Genomic DNA, 22,825 nt, shown 5'->3' on the forward strand with positions numbered 1-22,825 from the left:
AACATGATGTGCAGCTGGCCCTGCTACCTACCACTTACCAAACATGGAGGGGGAGTAGCTTATGTTTTCTTTCTGCATTTTGCATGATGTACACATATCTGCCAGCCAGAAACAGGAAAATATGGATGGGCCTTTGAACTTAAATAAGGTACTCTGAGGTAGGAGAGCTTTCTGGCAAGGCAAGAGTGGGAATATGCCAATACCAAAATTTTCAAAACAGGCATAAAGCTAGGCTCCTAAATTCATATTTGGGCACCTAAGGCCTCAAACCCGAAACTATATCCATGTAAGCTGTTCTTTACAGTGATACAAAACCCCATTGACTTCAATGGTGGTCTGTATGGGTTCAGGAGCCCACCTGGTGCAGGGCTCTTTGCAGGAATAAGGCCCAGATACAGCCTGCATGTAAGTGTGTTGAATGAGGGCCTAAGTGGCCTGATTTCCAACATAAGTGGCTTGAGCATCCAATAATTCCCAGTGAAGTTGTTTTTTAAAATCAGGTCACTTATTTATGTGCCTAAATTTTAGGCACCTGTTTAAAAAACAAAACAAAAAAACTTGACGTAAGCATTTTGCTAAAGAACAGGAGTAGTTGTCATGTATGATCTATTCCAGTGGTTCCCAAACTTTAACAACCTGTGAACCCCTTTCACTAATATGTCAAGTCTCGTGAACCCCCTCCTAAAAATTAATATTTCCAGGGATTTTCTCCTTTACCTGAGTATAAATTATAAAAGCAGTGATCTTGGAAATATAAAATTTGTTTTTATGACATGCTCATTACACACTATTTGTTATTAATTATTAGTTATCATTACGGTATTTTTATTGCATTATGAAAACGGCAACACTCTTCCAAGATCTCACTTTTATAGCTTGTATCACTTTGAATAAGCCTGTTATAAGACAAGGCTCCTATATTTCAGATGTGAAACAGCATGAAGGCATTTAAGAAGCCAACTCAAAGAGTTCCTCCTACACAAGCATTCAGGTCTTGAGCAGTCCAGGCAAACAATGCACATTACAACAAAGCTTAAAATTGTTCATAATAATTTTAAAAGCAATACTAGCTGCCTATACAATTTTAAAAACAGCAAAAAATATCCACCTCCCTTTCCATTTCTTATAAGGAGTCTTGACGTTTAAATCTCCTCAGCATGATAGCAATGCTTGCTTTGATCTGCTTAACTCTTGGAAGTCCAGGGGCTCCAGGCTGCTGGCCCCGTGCTGCCCAGGTTCCCTAGGGACATCTCTGTCCGCCATTAGAGAATTTTTTCCTGAGAACCGCCTGTAACATTTCGCGAACCTCCAGGGGTTCTCGAACCCCAGTTTGGGAACCACTGATCTATTCTACAGCCTTATTACTACCTGGCCTTTCTAACACAGGGTAGCCAGGAACCAGTTACCCTGGTGACTGTGCAGTCAGACTAAATGCTAATGACTAGATCATGCTAGATCAGAGGAAAAGTGTGCATATGCCACTTAGAGCTGTAAGCTCTTTGGAGCAGGAGCTGTCTTTTTGTAATGTTGTGTATACAGTGCCTAGCACAGTGGGGCCTCAGCATCTGATAAGCCTTAAGGGCTTCCAGCTCTACTGCAATACAAATAATAGTTTATTGCTGGGTCTACACTAAGGCTTTAAAAAAAATTGCCACCATTGCTGTAGCTCCGGTGCAAGTCCACCAGCGTTAGCAGCAGCCCGATGGGAGCACTAGTGTAAATCACCTTGCAAACTTTTTATCACCATATCAAGTTAAAATGTCAAGGGCCACTCACACTTTGTCTACACCACTGCTCCCACCTATTGTAACCCACAAGGGGGGAGGGGGAGTTAAAGGTCCCCCTCTGTGCTGATCCACAGAAGAAGAGTTGCTACAGAGCTTTAGCTAAAGCTGTGGCAATTCATGCTTTTAGCTCTATAGGTTCCCCAGTTGTATCCCCATATGGAGGGCCAAGAGGGTAGCTGTTACACTGGTACCTGTCGGCCTGCATTAGAGCTTGCAGCAACAGTGTGAGATTTTAAGGAAAAGCTTAGTGAGAAAGCTCTGCGGTGGGGAAGTATGTGTGCACTTGAGCACATTAAGAATCAATGCAATAAGAAACAATGGATCTGATCTTTGGATCTGCCCAAGCTGTGCTTGCTGTGGGAGGCACAGGGCAAAGGTGGCAGTGTGTCACCTTTATACTCCCTTGGTCCCTGAGGCTACTAAAGACTAGTATAACTTGCCTAAGGAGTGCTTTAACTTGCATCAGCAGCTGATGGCCCCTGAAGAGTTATTTTATCAGCCAGGGAACGCTGGAGCACAAAAGTGCTATAGCCTTTCCTCCTCCCTTCCTGCCTAGGATAGCGCTATGGTATGGGCTGTGTGGGGAGGCATAGAGCCAGCTACTGAGAACCAGCCCTATTACAAAGCTCCTAGTGGTGCTCCTTAAATTAATCTGTTAAATTTAGAAGAAAAGAGCTTGCTGGTCTGTTCCACCAATCTTAGCCTTCTAAGATCCTATTTTATAAAGCTATAATAATCAGATGGATGGTATGGTAAACATGATTCAAACAATACTGCACAGCACCATCTTGTGGTGATCAAAGAGTTCATCTTTTTCTTCTAAGTTTGACGTTTCCATTTTAGTTTGTCATGTCACATTAAGAAATTGTGATGTTTCTGAGGAAAGTTTAAAACTCAAAACAGAAAAGGCACAGTGTTGTGTTAAAAGTATTTTTTATAAACCTATGTTTCTTATAGCAATTTAGACCAAAACTGAAATATATATATAAAAACATACTTTCCATCATTTATACTGTTTGCTTACTCCTCATTGCATTCAACACATCATCAGTTTTGTTTTTCTTTCTTTCTAAATCAGATTTCTGGCCCAGAGGGAGTGAAAGTTCTTAAAAGGCATTATATGGCTCCTGTACCTATAATTAAAAGAACTGTATCTGTAGGATAAGTGAGAAGCATTTTCTAAAAAGGGGGCAGGAAACATGCAAATAGAGAGAGAACTATCTAAACCAGTGCTTCTCAAACTTTTTTTTCCGCGGACCACTTCAAAATTGCTGAGGGTCTAGGTGGACCACTTAATGATCTTTCCAAATGTTGTTTGTACAGTTAGCTAACTATTGTACAGTGCTTTAGATAAAAGTGCTATATTTAAAAAAAGTAACAATAATTAATGATTTTTGTTCTACAAATAAAAGCACAGAACTCATATTTTAATACTTTTCTAATGCGATGGATGTGCCCTCTCTCCCCCACCGCGGCAGCTCCCGAGCTGAGGCTGAGAAGGAGGGGAGTCTCTCCCCCGCTTCAGTAGCCACAGAGCTGAGGCTGGGAAGGAGGGCCGTCCTATCCCGGCAGCCGCAGCCCTGGAGCTGGGGAAAGTTACCATTTTCTCTGGCTGCCGCAGCCCTGCACATCCCAAATTCCCCCAGCCCCTCTTCTCACCCCACTGCCTTTCCCACCTACCCCTTATTCCCCCGCAAGGCCACCACCTCACCTTACATATGCAGCTTCTCCAGGGTTCAGGCACTTAATTAGTGGAGCCATGCCTGCGCGGCTCCACTAATTAGGTGAGTGGCCCTTCATTCTCTTGTGTGTGGCCACCCAGGCACGCACCTTAGAGGGAACTATCTGCGGACCACAGTTTGAGAACCTCTGATCTGAAGCGAGGAACTTGCAGCAATAGCTGATGGAGTTATTTTATCAGCCAGGGAATGCTGGAGCACAGAGGTGCAATAGGCTTGCCTCCTCCTTTGACTCCCTCAGGCAGTCAAAGCTGGAGGTAAGAGAGTTTCCAAAAAAGGAAGAAAATGGAGTTGTTGAGAAAAATTCCAAGAACCCTGGAAAAGAGAAGACAAGCTCAATTGTTAGTGTAATAAAAATGGAGGAGGCAAGCCTATAGCACCTCTGTGCTCCAGCATTCCCTGGCTTAAAATCCTGAATGTTGCCTTACCTAATTTAACTGCATTTGAGGAAGTGGCATTCCTTGATGGTGCTTAACCTGCTCTTTTTACAGTAATGGTTATTGTTTCATTATGGTACATTTTCTTTTCTGCAATGCAACTACTTTGTATTTAGTTTAAGTGTTTTTAAAGTATTCCTCCAAGTGTAATAACATAGTTACCATATGTTATCTTTAATTTTCTGTCATATTTCCAGGGATTGCATGCAAGTACAGCAGAAGTAGAATCACTTACCCCTAAAAATCAGTTCACATTTTTCAATGGGGAATAATTATCACCCGGATCCAAATAATGGGCCAAATCATGCCATCAGTTATTAAGCAGAGCTCCCCATTGAAATGAATAGAGATTCACAGTATGGTCCAATGGGGTTAGACTGTCTAGTTTTTCTAGAACAGCAATATTTTTAACAGACTATGCCTGGGCCCTGCAGACTTTCAGAAGAGACTAGAGTCCTAAGTATTTTTTGCTGTAAGGCTTATCTGTCTTTCTCTCCTCATGCACTTCTATCTATTTCCACAATAGGTAGAACTATCTTCATGCAGGAGACTCTTACCATCATAATTTTTATATATAAAAGGATCCTTACTGTTTTAGTGTTTAATATTAAAAATGTTATATATTAAACATGAAAACAGCAAGGATCCAAAAGCTAATGTGTAATGGCCAGGATCAACCAAGATATTACTTCACACTTGAAGATGGAGAGGATAATATGTTCCTTAAAAAATGTTCTGACAGCTGTTTTTAAACAATCTTTCAACACTGTTGGCACTTCACAGTCATACAAGGAAGTTAGTTAATTTTTTTATATCTATGGGCATCCTTGCTGATGCAGGGATCAGCCCATGTAGATCCAGTTGCAGGATCAGGGTCTACACATTCAAACTGAAGCATTCCAAAATCAAGAAATTACGAAGTTAAGGTTACTTGTGCAACCTTAACTCTGCCACCTTGTATGTATGCATTTACAAGAGTCCTTAACTACATAATCACATATTCTTGTTCCTCCAGGTCTCAGATCACATTTAGTGTGCTGTGAATGACCCAGGCGTGCACTCATTGAATAATGAAAATAAATATAGTTCAGCTGCCTCATTCACTGTGAATCATCCAACCTGCACATTGACTGAGGCAGGGATCCTGAGGAAATAATAGTATGGATCACATAATTAAAGATTGTATTGACATGCATAAGCAAAAGAGGCCAATGTAAAGGTTAGTAAGCAACCTTAAATTTGGGATCCCCTGACTTCTGACGACTTCATTTTGCAACCTTAATGTGGAATAATATGGTTTTACACAAGGAGTTTAAATATATCTTGTTATAATGGTCAAGGTCCTTTTCTCCTTAAATCTGCCATTAGCACATGGTATTTTGCCAAATTTTCTGTGAAAGGTTACCATAGAATCAAAAATAATTGGTTTATTAGTAGCTGTTGTGTGTCATGGTCATTGTGCTTGAGTTGACTTTTCTTGTTGATATTTAGCCTAAACAATTATTTTGTTAGGTTGCTATCTACAAATATGGATTTTATAATTAAGGCTACGTTTTAGTCACGAGTATTTTTAGTAAAAGTCATGGACAGGTCACAGGCAGTAAACAAAAATTCACAGCCTGTGACCTGTCCATGACTTGTAGTATATACCCCTGACTAAATCTTGGAGGGGGGTGGAGGTGGCCCAGGGGTGCTGCGGGTGCTCAGGGGGACATCCTTGGGGCCGCTGCCGCAGGTACTGAGTGGGCAGCCCAGGAACCCCGCTGGTGCTTGGTGGGGAGTTGGCGGGGCTGGCAGACTCCCTACCTGGCCCGCACCTCCCCAGAAGTGGTGACATCCCCCTCTGCTCCTAGGCAGAAGTGTGGCCAGGCAACTCTGCGAGCTGCCTCCGCCCCGAGTGCCAGCTCCCATTGTCCAGGAACCACGGCCAATGGGAGCTGCGGGGGCAATGCAGTCAGGTAGAGACAGTATGCAGAGCCCCCTGGCTGCGCTTCCGCCTAGGAGCCGAGGGATGTCACCGCTTCCAGGGAGCCACCCAGAGTCCTCACCACCTCCTGCGCCCTAGCCCTGAGCCCTCTCCCACACCCAAACTCCTGCTGCTACTGGGGGAGAGGGCACGGTGGCACGAGACTGCCCCAGCAGCGCTTGGTGCGGCTGACCCAGGGACTGCCTGAGCTGCTCAGCCAGGCCCCGGGCCAGCCGCACTGGCCGCTGCAGAAGTCCTGGAGGTCCTGGAAAGTCACGAAATCCGCAACTTCCGTGACAAACTCACAGCCTTAATTATAACTGAATACGCGTGGAGTGGCCGCATGTATTATAATACTTAACTTAGTTCCCGCAGCCAGACATTCAAACTCTTCTTCCATAACTCTGCCTACCTCTGTCATGATAGTTTACGCTTGCCTTGATCCTGATTTTGCTTGAAAAACTTAATTCACTCATTAGGAACCAATCCTGCAAACCTTTGGTCATGTGAGTAGCCCCACAGACTTCAATGGGGCTAGTCATGCAAGAACTACAGAGGAGTGTGGCGTTTGCAGGATCGACCTAATCACTTCCTCTCTGCATGTCAATCCCCTCTATTATAATATTTTAAAAATCTTCATTCACAAAACTTAAGGAGCTGGAAAAAAACCCAATCCAAAACACACATCTGGACTACTCTCTCATTCAAAGAATCAGTGCCATTTCACCCCCTGAGAGTTCTATTTGTCTTAGAGTCTAGTTCAAAACTGATTTGGAAACCTCTCACTCCACCTATAGATCAGCCATGATAAAGATGATTCCAGAACAGGGATGCACAGCAATTTCTTCTGTTCTAAGCCTGGAGGTGGAAAGTGCTGCATTATTTTTGTCTAGGAAATGTCTTAACCTTTTAAACCTTTATCAGAACAGATCTTGCTCCAGCTTTCTATGTGTAATGGCCACAGAGAAAGGACAATATTGTAATCCTACTGTGTCTTTATTTCTTTGAATGAGTGTTGGTAGATAAGCATTTCATAATGTTGCGGTTCAATGAAAAGCCAGGGCCTTAAGATTATTATCCATTGCCACTGTATTTGGAAGAATCCTAAAAGCTAATTCTCTCTTTCCTTTAACTTTCCTCTTCTAGTCAGACATACTGTTTCATGCAAAACCTTAGGCACTGAAGCGCCTGGATGTAGTCCTTGCAAATAGAGGGAAAAGAGTTGATGTAACAATTCCTAATGACACCTTAGAAATTCACCAGTGTTCCAGTGTATACAGTATTCTGAAGTTATGTAAGTGATCCATAACTGAAAAAACTATGCAATGCAAAAATTCAGTACCAGAAGATTATACAGAATAATAAATAACCAAAATAATAATTTATGCAAATATAACTTCAAATATAAACTGAAATAGAGTTGTAGGATATCTTTATTTAGCTCTGATAAATTGATTAAAGGATGACAGACACACCAATAAACATTCAATCAGCAGAAACTACCTATTTCTAGGCTCCTTTGAGTTTACAGAAGGCAGCCTTCATACACCTAGCCTGTATCTACTTAGAAGTCAGATATTATTATCCCTCTGTTCTTACCACTATTGCAAGTCTCATCCTTCTAGACCAGATGTGGGCAAACTATGGCCCATGGGCCACATCCGGCCTGCGGGACTATCCTGGCCGTCCCCTGAGTTCCTGGTCCCTCCCGTTGGCCCCCTCCCCCGCAGCCATGCCACTATATGGGCCGCGCTCTGGGCCGCCGCTCCCGCTGGGCAGCGTAGGGAGTGCAGCTGGCTCTGGCCGGGTGTTGTGGTTGCGAGCGCCTGCTGCTGGTAAGGGGGCGGGGAGCGGGGGGGGTTGGGTAAGGGAGCAGGGAGTCCTGGGGGGCAGTCAGGGAGGAGGGGGCGGTTGGATAGGGTGGAGATTCGGGGGGGGGGGCGGTCAGGGGATGGGGAACAGGGAGGGTTGGGAGTGGGAGTCCCAGGGGGCCTGTCAGGGGGCGGGGATGTGGATAGGGGTCAGGAGGACAGTCAAGGAACAGGGAGCAGAGGGAGGTTGGATAAGGGGGTGGGATCTTGGGGGGCAGTTAGGGATGGGGGGACCCCGGGAGGGGATGAGGAGCAGAGGGCGGTCAGGGGACAAGGAGCAGAGGGCGGTTGGATAGAGGGTGGGAGTCCTGGGGGGGGCTGTCAGGGAGCAGGGGGTTTGGATAGAGGGCGGGGGTCCCGGGAAGGGGCAGTCAAGGGACAAGGAGCAGGGGAGTTGGATGGGTTGCGGGTTCTAAGGGGGGCAGTGAGGGGGTGGGAAGTGGGAGGGGGCGGATAGGGGGTGGGGGCCAGACCAGCCCTCCATACAGTTGCACAACCCTGATGTGGCCCTCGGGCCAAAAAGTTTGCCCACCCCTGTTCTAGACTATCTGTCTATTTCAACGCTTTTCTGTAAAGCCACCAAACAAACAAAACATCTGTAAGCAGATTGCCTTAAAATCTGTGGTCCAGAATTCATAATTACAGAACACAATTACTCTACAGTGTTCAAATTGTTACCAAGTTGCTATGCTGCAGATTTCTAATATAACATATGCATAATATTGATAATCAGCTTGGATTTTCTGTACCTAGATGAATTTGTGTCTTGCTGCAAGAAGATACCTAGTAAGCAGTGTGACATAAACAGGGCTGGCTCTAGGTTTTTTGCCGCCCCAAGCGAAAAAAATTCTGGCTGCCCCCCGTCCCAGCCCTGGGCTCCTCGCCGCACCCCCCTTCTGCCCCAGCCCTAGGCTCCCTCATTCTCCCCCACCATTGCCCCACACACACACCTCCTGCCGCCCCAGCCCTGGGCTCTCTCACCCCCTCCCCCACCTGCACCCTCCTTCCACCGCAGCCCTGGGTCACTGGTAACTCGCTCCCACAGCAGGTCATTCAGCATGAATTTTAGATGTGCACAGAACACAGACAGGATTGGTTCCCATATGTTACAGAACTGCAGTAAAGTGGAACAATTTTCAGCTTGTGTAATTGGAGGATATCTGGATGATAAGACTGTCCTACATAAATGAGGAAAAGTTGAGGTGCCTTTATTATTCTTTTCTTCCACTCTTTCTTTCTATGGGGAATTTGCCAATGCAATATCACTGTCTTCCTTTTAAACAAACAAACAAACAAAAAGGCAATGGCTGTTGAAAATAGCAATTCCAGTCCTAATAACCACTGGGAAGTATTTCTTGCTCAATTTTATCTTACTTTTTCTACAGCAAGTTACAGTGGATCAGTATATTTGATTTGGGAGAAATGAAGTAACAGCTGCCCAAACTGAGCTTGAGCACTCCTGAATTTTGAGGTGTTCAAATCTGGAAGGCAGGTGCTGGGGACTGGGGGGCGGGGAAAGGAGGCTGTGGCTCCGCGGGGGAGCACGGCAGCATGTATGCAGCAGTGTGTCTGGCGCTGCACGGAGCCAGACATGCTGGTCTGAGTGGCACGGTAAGGGGGTTGGGGGGTTGGATGGGGCGGAGGTTTGGGGGGGGCAGTCAGGGGCAGGGAGAAGGGGGGATTAGATGGGTCAGGGGTTGGGGGGGCAGTCAGGGGACAGGCAGCAGTTGGATAGGCATGGGAGTCCCGGGGATTTGTCAGGGGACAGGTAGGGGGTGAGGTCTTAGGGGGGAAGTTGGGGCGGTCTCAGGAGGGGGCAATTGGGGACAAGGAGAAGGGAGGCTTAGATAGGGGATGGGCTCCTGGGGGGCAGTTAGGAGCAGGGGTCCCAGGAGGGGGTGATCAGGGAACAGGGAGCAGGGGGGTTGGACGGGTTGGGGTTTCTGTGGGGGGCAGTCGGAGGGGATGGATGGTGGCAGGGTGGGACTACCCTCCTTCCCTGTGGAGTGTCCTATTTTTTGAATGTTAAAATATGGTATCCCTACCCTCTCCATTCATAGCAGGCTGCAGCATGAGGTCTCACCTACCTCACTCCCTCCCCGTCTTTCCTGGTGGTAGTGGCCAAGGGAATGCTGGGAAATGTAGTTCTTTCCCTGCTCCAGGGCTGGCTCTATAGGCAGGGAGCTAACCAAGGAACTACAGCTCCCAGGGCCCCCTGTTGGTTCTCAGCTCCCATGCTGGATCCCTGCCGCCCCTGCAAATGGGCTGCCCCAAGCATGTGCTTGCTTTGCTGGTGCCTAGAGCCGCCCCTGGACATAAAGTACTCAAAGTACTTTTTATACAGTCATGATCTCCTCCAAGGAAACTGCCTGCTGTTGTTTGTTTCTACTGGATTCAGGGGGAAATGGCTTTGGGTACATTTTTGTGAATAAACAAGATTACACCAAGAATATACCTGACTCCTACCACCAATTTCTCATCCAAAGAGAAACAACCATGAAAGGCCCCAAATTTGGCTAAATGTTTGGGCTAAAGGAATAACAATACTTTGCACTTCTATATTGCCTTCCATTCAAGAACCCCAGAGTGCTTTAAGACCATAAGGGTTTGTCTACATAGAAAAGATTTTTTTTTTTCAGTATAGATACTTCCACTATAATTAAACTGGTATAATTATTGCAAAAAAAATGCATCCTTGCTGCTTTGTTTATGCTGGCTTAATCTACTTCCCTTTAAAATCATTTCACCCACACAGGCTGGAATACGTTTTTCAAAATAACTGCTCTGTATTCTAGGTACATATTGAATGGTTCAATGTTCTACTATTAGGCTCAATGCTTTCTGGGATTTTTCCTTACACCTTATTGTGGGATACCTACCATAATCTAACAGAAATCTGGGACTTGTACTCAAACTCAAATTCCCATGATTCCTTTCCGGGTACCCCATAATTCATCTGGTTTTAGCAGAGCAGTACCATTTTCAAACTGCTATCAGGCAGAATGGACAAAGCACTGCTGAGCACCACAATCTTGATCATCATTAATAAGAGACAGGCTCCTTCAAACATATTGGCAATCACAGAGGCTGGTGGCTTGGAATGAATTGGATGGCTTGGCAGTTGGCCATGAGCATTACTGCTGTGACACCATGTGAATACTGCTAGAGGAGGAGGAAACTTTCCAGCTAGCTCTGCATGATAATTTCCTGGAGCAGCTTCAGTTGATGAAGTGCCACTTCTGGACTTGGCCAGCTAGCACCAATTAGTGGGACAGAATAGTGCTGCTGAACTCTGATGACGCTAGCAGTGGAAGCAAAGATTCAGGATGCAGAAAGCTACTTTCCTCAAGATCTGTGAACAACTTACCCTAGCGCTGCAGTAGTGAAACACCTACATGAGAGTTCCCCTCAGCATGGAGCAGCACATGGAAGCTCGCCACGCACAGTAGCAACTGCTCAGTAGCTAGATGCCAGTTTGGTGTTGGTAAATCAACTGTCAAGGCTGTTCTCATTGAGGTGCACTCTTATTGAGAGGCTGCTGCTGCTGCTGCCCCAGATTGTAAAGCTGGACAATGCACAGGTCGTTGCTTTGGATTTGTTAGGGTTCCTGAATTGCATAGGGACCTTTACAGGGACCCACATACCTATTATTTGTCCCCATCAACTGCAGGCTTCAGAGTTCATCATTGAGAAATACCCCTTGCTGTTGATGATACAAAGCCTGGTGACCTCCATGGTAAGTTCACCACTATTAACGTGGGCTGATCTGGAAAGGTCCATGATGCCAGGATCTTTAGAAACTCACCTCTGTTTTATGCAATGAAAAAAATGGAACTTTGGCCCCTAAAACTACTCTGGACATTAATAGTGTTTTTGATTGCTCCTGTTGTTCTGAGAGACCCAGCTTAGTCTCTGCTTCCCTAGTTTATGAAACCTTTCACTGGCCACTTAGAAAGGAGCTGTTTAACTATACTCTGAGTATCTGCAAAATGACAGTGGAGCGTCCTTGGAAGCCTGAGGGAAGGTAGAGGTGTCTCATGACAAGCCTGGAAGTTTCTGAGTAATATCTACCTTTTTCGTAGGTGTCATGGGTGCCTGCTGTGTTTTGCACAACATCTGAGAGCGAGGGAGAGACCCTCTCCGGTGGGTGAGAGGCAGAGGTTAAGAGACTTTCTAAATGATATGAGCAGCCAAAGAGGGTGCCTTTGCAAAATGCTCCAGCTGTTCAGGTTTGGATAGGCTGAAGAGATCTTGGCTGTCTGAGGGACGGCCTTTTCACCAGGACCTGCAGCAGGCAGGTTGCTTTCTGGGGGCAAACTGTCCAGCATATAGAGAGGTTTCATGGTGGCCTGCCTGGAAAAAAATACAGTCCAGCTGCTCATAGTAAGTGCATGTGCTGTGAGCATTCTCAGCAGTTTTTTGTCTCTTGTGTGCTTGTAAGTCTGCCAGAGCTCTTTGCATTGGCACAGCACTGGGCCATGCCCCAGAGTACCCTTTTGCATTTTCTGCACATGCCATTCATAAATATTTGCATTCCAGCGATTCCTGTTAAGATGGGACAGGACATACCCTCTCCTCTCCATGGCTTCTGGAAAAGAAGTCCAGGACCTCAGAATGGGACCACATAGACGCAGCGTCATGACTGGTATACTGGATTCAGTATATGAATTTGCCAGGAGCCAGAATTGCAAAGGGGTGTGTTTAGGTGTGGGCTAGGGTTTAAACAGGAAAGTGATCAAGATGACCCTAGAGCAGCAGAGTGCACATGGATAACCAAACGTGCTCACCCAGATGTGAGGCAATGCAGTGTGGGAATAATAGTGGGAGCAAGGACTACCTGAAGCAGCACAGCTAATTCAAAATTAGGATGCATCCACCTGAACCTTATAGCATAACTAATTCTGAAAGTTCTGTTGCTTCCAAAGCAGGTTTAATGAAAACAGTATAAAGACACCAGATAAACTGAGAAAAGAACTTTTGTGTATGGATGTAAGGCAGTTTGTGCCAAAGAAACTAAATTACAGTAAAAAAAAACAAAAAACAAACCTCTCTTGTATACACAAGCCTCAAAATGCATATGGATGGTGCAAATGTACGTGGATTGTGCACTCGGGAAGAGAGGCAGAATCTACCATCAGTCCAGGCCCCAGAACATCCACACCATGGCCGCTACTTCAACCTTGTCTGAAGTAGCCAACCGTAAGTGATGTGCCCCTTCTGAGAGCATCTAGCCAGTGGATCTACTTGCCCAACTCTCTAAAAGATCCTCTGTGCTATCCTGTCACCACCACCACCCCGCTCAAGCACAGAGAAGCCTCACTAATATGTTATGTTCCATGCCCTGGAGGGGAAAATTTGTCTGTAACAGAGTCCTCAGAAGGCCAGGTTGCCTAGTAGTTAGCACACCCAGTTTCCAGTGCCACACCTCTCAGGAGAAAAGGCCTTCAGTCCAGTTCCTAACCTTTGCATGTGGCTTAGCTTCACGTCAGGGTTTTCAACATCCTTGCCCTCTCCTTACTAGAGGCGTGTGGAAATGAGGCTTGTGCCCCCCCGCCAACAAGAATGGTGAGCAGGGGAGCCCATGCCCTCCCACTCCATGAGGCTCTGACCCAGGATCTTATGAGAAACATAGTCAGGCACTCTGGCATGTCCCCAGAGCTGCCTCCCTGAATCACTTCCTACCATCTCCCCCTACATCTTGCAAGCCCAACATGAGATAGAAAAAGACAAATGAACCTTCAGCCCCAATTGGCGTCAGCAGGCAGTCTTTGTCGTCACAGGGCGGCTTCTTCAGGAGCCCTCAGCATAAATAGGTCCATCTTTCTGCCTCATCTCAGCTGAGTTGCTCCCTTCTAAGCTTCATCTTCATTTGGTGCATGCTCTGCAGGTTTGGATGGCTGGGGCTACCTGAGCTGAGTATTGTCCTTTAACCCTTTTGGGCCAGTGTAGGGTTTGGCCATCCCATTACATTGTCCCCTATTAATTTAATAAATTTCAAAATGTCTTGGGCTAGGCGGAGGCTCTTAATGGCCACACATTGTCAGCACCAGCCCCCTCTCCTATCAGCCAGCCAGCCAGGAAGCAAACCTCCAACAATCAAATTAACCCAATACCATGATTTTTCCAACAGTGGAGAGGCAGAAGCAGACATTCCCCACTTCTGCCTCCTTGTGGTTGGATAAATTGGGCAAATTTCAGGATTTGAAATAGTCTGTGAAATAGTGATTTACACAAGGGCTGTTTACCCATAATACAGCAGCTCAACAAGGTATTATTTGAACTTAATACTATCACTCTCCATGACATGGATTTTTCAACATGTGGCCATGACATCACATTGAGACATGCAACAATTTTTGCATAGTGCTGTGATGTCATGGCTTGACCTAATACTCATTTCATTTGGCACTGCAACACTGCATCACAATGAAGCATTGTGACATCATACTATGTTAACATGACATCTCCTATCCTAACCCAGCACTGTGTTGTGATGCCATGCTGCTTGAACGCAGTCCTCTCCAGGGGCGGCAAGTTGTATGGGCCCGTGCTCCACCAATATGAAAGCACAGGTGCCCGGCTCCACCAAAGTTAGGGGCCAGGTCTCTCTCCAGGCCCCGCCTGCCTCCCCGAGCAATTCAAAAGGGCCCAGGGCCCCTGCCACCGGCAGCGCAATGGGGCTAAGGCGGCTTCCTGGCTGCCCGCTCCTGGAAGCGGCCAGCACGCCCCTGCGGCCTGGGGGGGGAGGTCTCACCGCACACTGCACCCACCCTGAACGCCGACTCTGCCAACTGCGGCCAATGGGAGCTGCAGGGGCAGTACCTGCAGGCAACGGTGTGCAGAGACCCTCCAGCCCCCTGCCTAGGAGCTGCTGCCAGAGCGGGATGCAGGCTGCTTTCAGGAGCCGCTCAAGAAAAGCAATGCATCTCTCACCATCTCCTACACCCAAACTCCCTCCCAGAGCAAATCCCTCACCCCTCCCACAGCCCCACCCCCCTGCACCCAAACTCCATCCCAGAGTCCAACCCCTATATCCAAATCCTCTGCCCCAGACCAGAGCCTGCACCCAAACTCCCTCCCACACCCACACCCCTCCCACACCCAAACTCCCTCCCAGAGGCTTAGGCGGGTGGACGGGTGGCGGGACTTGGGGCAGCGGGCCCAGGCAGGCCGGGCATCCTCTGGGCCTGGCTGCCTCCCATTCCCCACTCCTGCGCGGGCTGCAGGGTCAGCAACGGGCAGTTATCGCCCACTGCGCTTTTACTTGTCCTGCCGCATCCCTTCGGAGGGAGCCGTTATGCCCGTTGCAAAAAGTCTAGGGCACGAACAGGACCTGTGCGCATGCGTATCGCCATCATCCCTTTCCCGTTGGTCTTTCCCCTGTTCCATTTCCAAGAAAACGCGGGAAGCGAAACCGCCAATAGGGGGAGAGCTCCCACAGACCACGCCCCGAAATCTCTCCGCGGATAGGGCCCACCCCCTCCGTTCCGGCGGCGCCACCCCTCGGCTCGCGCATGCGCTGTAGGTCGGCGGCAGGTGTGGCCTGGTGCTGCGGCCGCCGCGCGAGGCCCAGCGCGGGCTGGTGGCTCCTATGAGCAGGCGCGGGCGCTACTCGCCCGCCGCCACCTCGGTGCTGAGGGGCCTGGTCGGCTCGGCCTTCCTCTGCCTGGCCAGGGCCATGAGCCTGTGCCGAGCCCCGCCGACCTGCGGGGCGGGGCCCTCGGGCGGCGGCTCCTCCTCCGCCCGCCCGAGTCCCCCGTGGCTGCGGCTGCCGCAGGTGCCGGGCGCCGACCCCTGCAGAACCAACGACTTGTTGCTGCTGCTGCCGCCGGAGCAGCCGCCGCCGCCTCGGCATCATGTCGTCTATTTCCCGGGGGACGTGCAGGTACCGACTGGGCGGCCGGATGGGCCGGGGAGCCCGTAGAGCCGGCGCGGGGGCCGAGCAGACCGAGCCGCTGCCCCGGGCTGTTCCCTCCCCAGCGCGAACTCCTGGGGGCGGGGACCCCCCTCACAGGGGCCGGGGGCAGCCCTGGCGTGTTCCCCCCCTAGGGACCCTACGGGGCGGGGGTGTAGAGCCGCTGCCCCGCCCGTGTTCCCCCGGTACTAAGTCAGGCTGAACCTGCTCCTGCGAGGAGAGGAGAGTTTTGTTCTGTTACATTGGGGCATTTTCAGACTCGCTTAGCGCGCTGCTCCCGGAGCGCCTGTCGGTGTGTCCATTAGAAACGGTTAATACCCGCATCAGGTGTTAATCCAATGGAGGGAGCTAAAGGCGTGCTGTGCAGTGGTACACTTGGGAATGGTGCTGCTGGTTGGGCGGGGATGGTGTCCCTAGCCTCTGATTGCCAGAAGCTGGGGATGGGTCACTTGGTGATTACCTGTTCTGTTCATTCCCTGGCACCTGGCATTGGCCACTGTCGGAAGACAGGATACTGGGCTAGATGGACCTTTGGTCTGATCCAGTATGGCTGTTCTTATGGCAAGCATTATAAAAATGCTGCTATAGATAGATAAATACAGTCCTGTCCACTAGTGTGGAATATTAGTGTGATTATCTTATATAGTATGCATTGCAACTCAATGTTAAATATATTGTGTGCTTGGATCTACTGGGAGCGACTTACATTTGGATACAGTGAGAGTTTTTACAGTTAAGTAGAGTGAAAGTTGATGCCTGATTTGTTTCATTTCTCTGTAGTGTGTGCACTGCAGTTCTGGTTAGAGTGAACAGCTCCGTATTGTACAATTGAATTGTTTTATTAGGGTGAAAATAGATTTCATTAAGATGATGTGTGCATGTGTATGACAATTATTTTAAAAATCTAATAAAACAATATTGGTGTGAAATCGAGTGATCAAAAGTTAAGGTTGCTCTAGAATGTTAGCAATTTACCCGAACATTATCATCAGTAATATAATAAATCTAACGAGAAACAGGACATGGTAAATCTCAAACTGTGGAGCAGCATTAGCTCCTGTAGTCTTCTGGCTCTTGAGTGCACTTGGTTTCTCAGCTCTAAGGTTCAGTTAATGGGGGAAGGAGGACATGGATCAGCATTCATGTCGTGCTCCCTGTCAGTGCCTGGGCAAGCTAAAGATCCAACGAGCAGACCAAATTCAGTGATGCATTCTGGTCACGTGCCACCTGAGGCACGTTGCACATACACTAAGAAGAAGTTAACTCTCTCTTTTTCTGACAGTTACTCCCCATGCATTAATGTATTATAACATGTTAAGTCTAGCTATTTAGATTTGGAAGCTAATAAGCTACACAAGTGAAGTTTATAAACTGCTTGAACCAGGGCTAGTAGGCTTGTTCTTTCACAGAAACTCTTACCTAAAACCAGTAATTAATGTTTCTTGGCCTGAAAGTTCTTGACACTGGCATCAATAATTGAGATGTTCAGTTACAATAACTTATTGTGACTTCTGTAGTTACTTATTGTGGCAGTTGGGAGCATTTGAGTGGTTTACAGTCACTAACAAATTCATACTTGCAACATATTTCTGAGGTAGTGAAGTATTATTTATTGCACAGATGGGGAACTGAGACTCAAGAGATTGAGGCCCTGATCTTGCAAAGGCTTACCCATGTGTTTAGCTTTGTCTCTGAGTAGTCCTATTGACTTCAATATTTCTGTGGTGAAGAAAGCAGAAGAGTAACTTTTTGTTAGGGGGGAAAAAAAACCTTTTCGTCCTTCATAAACAGAATGAAGCAAAAAAAAAAAAAAAAAACCCTGCACAAACACAATTTTATCTTGCTTTTTAAGGTTTGTGACTGTGCAAAGAAGCATGGACTTTGTCCTCTGTAAACTAGGTCTGGGTTGTCAAGAGTTGTGTGTCATTTCTCTTGCATTATCTTTCATGAAAAGCTAATCAGTTCTATTCCATTAATAGAAATAGGACTGTGGAAGACCACCCATAGTTCTGGGAGTTGTTGTTTGCACTGTTAGCAAGGTGGATATAAGTGGAATGCATTAACCTTTCTTAAAAAGAAATGAGATCGATGATGTCTTTGATTAGTTTCCTGTGCATTTTTTATCCTTAAAGTGATGTTAAAAATAGTTTTACATTTTAAATTTTAAGGCCAAACAATAATGGTGAATTAATATTTTTGTGAGGCTGAATATAATTGAATGTAATCTGTAGTCTACAGAATCTTAGCCTTTTGAAGTGGGAATTCACCAGAACACAATAAAAATCAACACTTGGAGACTGAATGCTGTATTTGGGTAATATTTTTGCTATAATGTGTGTGCAGTGAGCAACATCTTTTCTTTAAGACTTGTTTAAGTTTACATATTTTACTTATCAGAAAGAAAACATGTGCTTCCCGTTTTGGAGATTAACCTCATCCTGTGATCCTGGGTGTTGAATGTCTCAAAGACATACTTTCCCAAAGACAATCATGTATCTCTCTCTAGCAGCCAACCATAGCCCTTTCCATAAGTACTTGTGCTAGAGAGTCTGAAACAAACCGAGAGTTAAACCTTTGCTCACCAGAAACACTGCATTCTTACAGCATAGTAATGTATTGTCTGTCTCGTTTCTTTCAGAACTATCGTGACGTTATGGCCTGCCATCCAGAAAACTTTCAATGGGAGTGCTGGAGTTTAGAAAACATTGCTACTATACTCGCTCGCCGATTCCCTAATAGTTATGTTTGGGTTGTAAAATGTTCCCGTATGCATCTGCACAAATTCAGCTGCTATGATAATTTTGTGGCAAGTAATTTGTTTGGAGCACCAGAACACAGCAGTGACCTTGGAGCTTTCACACACCTTCATGCGTTGCTAGTTAATGCATTCAGTATCACCCAGAACATTTTGCTGTCCCAAAAGAGTGTGTATAATTTCAACAAGGATGAAACGATAGCTGTTTGTAAATCAAAATCTGTTCCTACTACAAATGGCTGTCCAGCATCAGAGAGAGAGAGAAATTGGGAATATTCTGATAATTCTGCTATGAGTTTTGGCACACCATCTGTTATAGGTGAAGCATCATTTACTTTGATTGGCTTCAGTAAAGGTTGTGTGATTTTGAACCAGCTGCTTTATGAGTTAAAAGAAGCGAAAAAGGACAAGAACACAGATGCCTTTATAAAAAATATAAGAGCATTTTACTGGCTGGATGGTGGTCACTCTGGAGGAAGCAATACTTGGGTTACTGACCCTGAAGTGTTGAAAGAATTTGCAGAGACAGGGATTGCAGTTCATGCTCATGTTACACCTTACCAAGTGTTTGATACAATGAGGTCATGGATTGGGAAGGAGCACAAGAAATTTGTGCAGATTCTTGAAGAATTTGGTGTGCAAGTAAATAAACTGCTTCATTTTGCAGATGAAGTCCCTTCCTTAGATAACCACTTCAGAGTTCATGAAGTATTTTGATACTTTGAATACACATCTGTGTACTGTATTCTTTGCAAAAGCACTTTTGACATTATAAGTCTTGTAATGTTGACTTACAATTTGTTTTGCGCTGACGGTCTCTAAAGAATTGTACTAAATCCATTATAACGTGTTAATCTGTATATATATAAATTCATGTGGTTTAAGAAGGGGCTTGGCAAAAGAGCCTAGATGCTTGTGCTGATATTCCTATAGCAAGAGAGATCGTATGACTCTTGGAAAAAAGTAACAACTGTCCATATATAGATGTATTTTTTAACGTAACAGATGGACATTTTTGTGCAAAACGTTTGTATTTAATCTGAAACTGATTTCTGTGGCCAAAATTTTCAACCCTGCTGCCTGAAGTTAGGCTCCTAAGTCATATATTGCTGTCAGTAGGAGTTGTAGGTGCTCAGTACCTCAATGTCAGGCCACTTCTATTGGGAAACCTAATTTTGACCTCTGCCAGTAGAAAACAGCAATCTTTAAGCTTTTTGGCGTAAAGGAAAAAATGATAGTTGGAACAGTCTTGGTTATATACTTCAATGCAAATTGTACTATGTGGATAGTTTAAATCTGCTAGTTCTGTAACTTTTCCTAAATGAAGCAAAAGTACAAATGACATTTACTGTTGGAATAATGGTGTCAATCTATTCTTCCTGATAGCCACAGAAAGGGCAAGGTGCTTATGAAAGTTCCATTAACTAATTGCTAACCATCTGCCATCACGTAGCTTTTCATTTGGAGACTAGAGAATATTAAACATGTAGGTATAATTTTTAAAATGACCAAGAATGCTCTTTAGTGTTTAGTTTACTACTGTTTCAACATTCCCTATTCATATTGAGGCTTGGCTAACTCATACAACTCGTATGCTTTGATTATAACAGTTACCTGTGAGGTGTGTCAATCCATTTGTATCTGAAACTGTTGGGCCCTTTGTGAAATCTGTAACAAATTGCTGTTCATCTAAATCAAGCCATGAGATATATTGTATGCTGGTATATATTGCAAGTTATATGGTAAATTCTAGAACATGTTCTTAATTTCACAAGAATTTTGAAAGATCAGTTTGTAGAACTATGATGGTTTGTTAGTATACTGCACACACACAAGCTATACAGCTTTATTTTCAGAAGCATAATTTTCTATGCAATTTTTTTCTGACCAAAGTGCAAAACTAGATAAGTACAAAGGCTGCGGTCAGCTAGTTTAGGCACAAAAGTTGAATGTATTTCAAAACTACTACAAGATGGGTGAGGGATAGAATCTGTTGCCTTACACGTCTTTTTCATATTTATCCAGGTGATAAATGAATCTTGGCTTGGGAAATCTTAACCCTAAAGATAGCCACAGCTGTTGAACCAATAGTTGTTTGAAAAAATATTTTTGTCTAGAAGTGTGTAAAACAATTGTTACAGCAACCCTTGGTTGTGAAGATGGAACTACCAAAAGTTAGTGTCGGTCTACTTTGAAAAGAGAATGTACAAATTGCACCATACTCAACTCGTTCCGTACTCGGGGTTATATCTGCTTGCTGAGTGCCAGTTCTTAATTTTTCCTCCTTTTAGCTCTACAATGCTGAAAGAGGGAGCTGGCTTCTTTTTTCCTCATGCATCATCACACAATTGTTTAATTCCACTCAGCTACCCCTGTGCAAGAACACTGGAGGTTAAATGGATGTCACAAACATAATTTGGCATGGACATATCGTTCTGATGGTGGTGTGCAAGAATGAAAAATCCAAGCTAGACTCGAGAGAAATCTTTTTTACTTGTCAACTTAGCACAGTTGATAGGGAAGCACGTGAAAAACATTGCACACTAAATACCATGTTTTACAGAGCCATTTTTCAGAGTAAAACTACCTGTTAAGGTTAAATCAACTTAGATGGGCTTAAATGTTTGCTCATGAGTGAACAAAAAAATTAGTCTATTCAGTAATTATACATTAAAGTGCTTTAACCAATGGAGAAAATTATAGTATATAATATGTAAAATGAATTCATAATCACTAAACTTTCCACAAAGATGTGATATCCAGCTTCTGCTGCTATTCAAGTTTAATTGGAAGCTTTAGCCAACACTACCCATTGACTATCTTTTCAATACATTTTTATTAACCTTTCTTTATATGCACATTCCGAAAGAGAGGATTACCCCTGGTAGCACTCTTAACTACACACGAAATGGGAATCAGGGTTTTTCTATTTGAAATATATGCTTTAAAGACAACAAAGCATACATTTTGTAGACTCTTTAATAAAAATCTACTAATTGAGAGGTCTTAAGCAAATCATCCACGCTTAGACTGAAAAATGCATCTTATGCCCCTTACTGGTGGGGGTGTGTTTGGGTGTGTGTAATGAAAAATCTTTTCCAAAGTTATGCAGATATTAATCTTGGTACACAAAGAAAAGAGAATTGTCTATTCTGTAATAGGCACATTTCAAAACAATATTCCGTCCTAGCCAAAGTGGAAAGTTTCACTTTTAAGAGGATATTACAAACCTGCGAGAAGAGCTATTTATACTAGTTGGCAGTGCCCTCAAGGTGTCTGGATGGTTGTCCTAAGGAAATCTGAATCATCAGTACAACAGAAGTGGCTTACGATAGCCAGTATATTTGATCATATTATAGTTTCCATTTTACTTTGAAGATAAATGTTCTTCTAAAATGTTTCCATCTTTAAGAGTGGTTCTTGTTCTAAGATTTGCTATTTGTCCCTGTTTTTTAATTTGAAATATTTTGGCTGTTTTTTCACTTTCTTTAGCCAGTTGCAGTGGTCTATTGGAGGGTGCCTCTGTCATTCACTTCAGTGCATGCTAAAAATATGTGCAGACAATGTGGAAAGTAATTAAATAGTTTTATGGGGGAAACCACCTCAGTGTGAATGTAAAACTAACTGTATTAAACAAGGAATCTGCAGTTAACTGGTGTGAGATATACTTTATTGTGGATTTGTATTCATGTACTCCTTGTATTAAATGTTGTCAAAGTGGCTTACTTAAGAAAGAGGTAAGGTGATCTGCTGTTTGTCCTGAGAGACAGTAAAATATTTCTCTTAACCGTATATAGTAAAATGTCCTTTAGAACAAGATTCAGCTCTGTGAAACTGTCAAGGTTCCTCATTTAGTGTAGAAGTGTATATACTTTCAAATCTCTAGAAACTTAGCTGCAGCGATTTTTTTTATCCCCCTTTGTTTTACTGATATAGCACCAACATATGTGAGGATATGTGTAAAAATACTGTTAAAACATTAAATTTGAACATGTATTTGTATCTATTTAATTATGCTATCTTTTATTTAAAAAATTCTAAAGGTGACTAAATGAACCATAAAACAATCAAGATGCTTTATACAAGTGCAAATGTAACAGTGTAGGTTTGTACTAAAATTGAATTTAAATTATGATGGAATTGTGGTATGGCAGGTTAAGCAGTGAAACTATACTAGTTTGTTCTACTCTAACAGTTTAAAGAGAAAAGCTACCTTATGAGAAGTGGTCAGATAATTAACCACTGTACAGTAGTACAGACATTTTGGTAATTTAGATACTACAGTATTTCTAAATGCTGTGATGGACACTGCAAGAGGTCTGCAATGTACGTCTCTCCTCCCCCCCCCCCCCCTT

General features: G+C 44.7%; 1 protein-coding gene across 1 annotated transcript; it reads left to right on the forward strand.

The window, feature by feature from the left end:
* The first annotated feature begins 15,294 nt into the window (after window positions 1–15,294).
* C11H2orf69 (chromosome 11 C2orf69 homolog) lies at window positions 15,295–22,476 on the forward strand. Its single transcript, XM_005310336.4, has 2 exons — window positions 15,295–15,685; window positions 18,354–22,476. The coding sequence occupies exons 1-2, from the start codon at window positions 15,392–15,394 to the stop codon at window positions 19,185–19,187; spliced, it is 1,128 nt and encodes a 375-aa protein (XP_005310393.3). The 5' UTR covers window positions 15,295–15,391; the 3' UTR covers window positions 19,188–22,476.
* Window positions 22,477–22,825: the final 349 nt, after the last annotated feature.

Source organism: Chrysemys picta, chromosome 11 (genome assembly GCF_011386835.1).
Source record: "Chrysemys picta bellii isolate R12L10 chromosome 11, ASM1138683v2, whole genome shotgun sequence".
NCBI lineage: Eukaryota > Metazoa > Chordata > Testudines > Emydidae > Chrysemys > Chrysemys picta.